Source organism: Cibotium barometz, chromosome 1 (assembly GCF_041138505.1).
Source record: "Cibotium barometz isolate CiBa-2024 chromosome 1, ASM4113850v1, whole genome shotgun sequence".
Lineage (NCBI taxonomy): Eukaryota > Viridiplantae > Streptophyta > Polypodiopsida > Cyatheales > Cibotiaceae > Cibotium > Cibotium barometz.
In genome coordinates, this window is record NC_141046.1 from 10,644,960 (window position 1) to 10,646,922 (window position 1,963).

A 1,963-nucleotide genomic window follows, 5' to 3' on the forward strand; every position below is an offset into this window, starting at 1 on the left:
TAGTGTGAACCCAACTAAATGAGCTGGTGCTATAACTATGCCAGTCTCTAGAATGGCTTACACAGCCTATCATCCCACTGGCCACATATCACCCATGATCTCACCAACCATGCCAATGGTGTAAGTGTGGGGCCTATCCCCCAGGCAAGTCATCAGTGTCCACCGCCTCACTAGATGAGCTCAATATCTCAACAGTGTTGGCTCTCACGCAGTTAGTGCAATGCTAATGTAAAAGGATCCAAAGACAGCTTTCATGCATCTAGTTTGCTTTGCAAGCAAGGTGATGATAGAGGTTGAGAGGAGTTCTCCAAATGTTGAGAAAATGATGTTGGCTCTCATGTTTGCAGTCAGGAAGTTCAGGTCTTACCTTTTGCCTAAACCCTTTGTTGTTTTAAGAATTGAGAACACATTTCCTTATGCGGTTCAAAACATGAATATTTCACCAAAGATTGCAAAGTGGAACTTGGAATTGCAAGAGTTTGAGTACACCTTTTTGGTGGAGGATAGTACCCGAGCAAGCTTAGCGGATGTGTTAACGTACCGATATCATGAGAAGAAGGTGGCCCCAAAAGCAAGGAAGGAGACAGAAGATCCAAAGGTAGAGAAAACTTTTACTAATACATTCACACTATATTTTGATGGAGCGTACAGGAGAAAGATCAACTCTACAAAAGCAGAGTTCATCATTCTAAGCCCCGAGCAAGAGGTAGTCCTTCAAGAAGGTAAAATTCTATCTGATGTCTATTCAAACAATGAAGTTGAGAATGCCACCCTTAAGATGGGATTGAAAGCTTCTTTAGGACAGAAAATTAAAAGGTTGGTTGTAAAAGGATGCCATGCTGCTAGTAAAACAGATCCAGGGTGTTTGGGCATGTAAGAATTCTAACCTCTTGAATTGGTTGAGGCAAATCAAAAGTCTAATGCAGGAATTTGAAATGATTAAAATTGAGCATGTGTCTAGAAGCAAAATAGGGTGGCAGATGCATTTGCAAATTAGCAGCAGTCATGATTGGAGCAACAAAATTCCAAGAACCCAAGTTTGAAGGCCGAGAACACTTACAAGAGGTTACCCACTTCTTGCTTTAGGATAACCTCTAGGAAATCTCACTAAGGTATAAAAACACAGGTTAGTTTGAAAAGCTGTCTTATCAGTTGTGATTGGGGAAGACTTGTATCATAAAGGGAAGGATTTAGTGATTGAGAAGGGTTCAATTGTCCGATGAAATTTGTCACATTTTCCAATCTTGTCATGATGGAGTATGTGGCGGCCATTTTGCACAGGAAATCACAAGCATAAAGATTTTAATGGCAGGTTACACTTGGCCTAGCCTACATAGGGATGTTTAGCATTGGTGCAGGGCATGCAAAGCTTGCTAGCTTTGCAAGGGATAAGAGGCTCACTTTTGAGCCACAAAATCCCATTTTTTCTTTTGGTCCATTTGAGAAATGGGGAATCCTAATGCAATTATAGATAGAGATTTTTCATCTCTACTCTTCTATCTATTAATCTCTGTTGGGGCCGTGTGCACTTACTCTCCATTTAGCTCATGGGAACCCATTTATCTATTAGCAGTGTACACACTCTCTTAGCCATGTGCACATGTGAACAAAGGCAACGTGGAAAGTTAAAGGTTCGGAAAGCAGTTGAAGGGTCTCATTCATACCTTTGTATCATGTGTGTGAGCATGTGGAGTTCTTGGAAATGAGCGTAAATGGTAATCTCTATCTTTTCTATGTCTCTTTGTTTTTTGTTCTATACATGTTCCTTGCAATGTGTTCCAGATGTTAAAGCTTTCCCTTTTCTATACATGTTCCTTGTAATGTGTTTCAGATGTTAAAGCTTTCCCTTTTCATTTTACATGTAGATACACTTTGCAGCAAAATGGAGTTGCTGAGCGGAAAAACAGGCACATTGTAGAGATAGCACGAGCATTAATGGCATAGAAGAATATTCCCCATAGCT

General features: G+C 40.4%; 1 protein-coding gene across 1 annotated transcript; it reads left to right on the forward strand.

Annotated features, from left to right (window-relative positions):
• Nucleotides 1-253: 253 nt before the first annotated feature.
• Nucleotides 254-877, forward strand: LOC147641596 (uncharacterized). The gene has a single exon (XM_086785403.1). The coding sequence runs from the start codon at nucleotides 254-256 to the stop codon at nucleotides 875-877; it is 624 nt and encodes a 207-aa protein (XP_086641529.1).
• Nucleotides 878-1,963: the final 1,086 nt, after the last annotated feature.

Coding starts and splice junctions, on each gene's coding strand:
- LOC147641596 (XM_086785403.1), top strand. CDS start 254: ATGCATCTAGTTTGCTTTGCAAGCAAGGTGATGATAGAGGTTGAGAGG.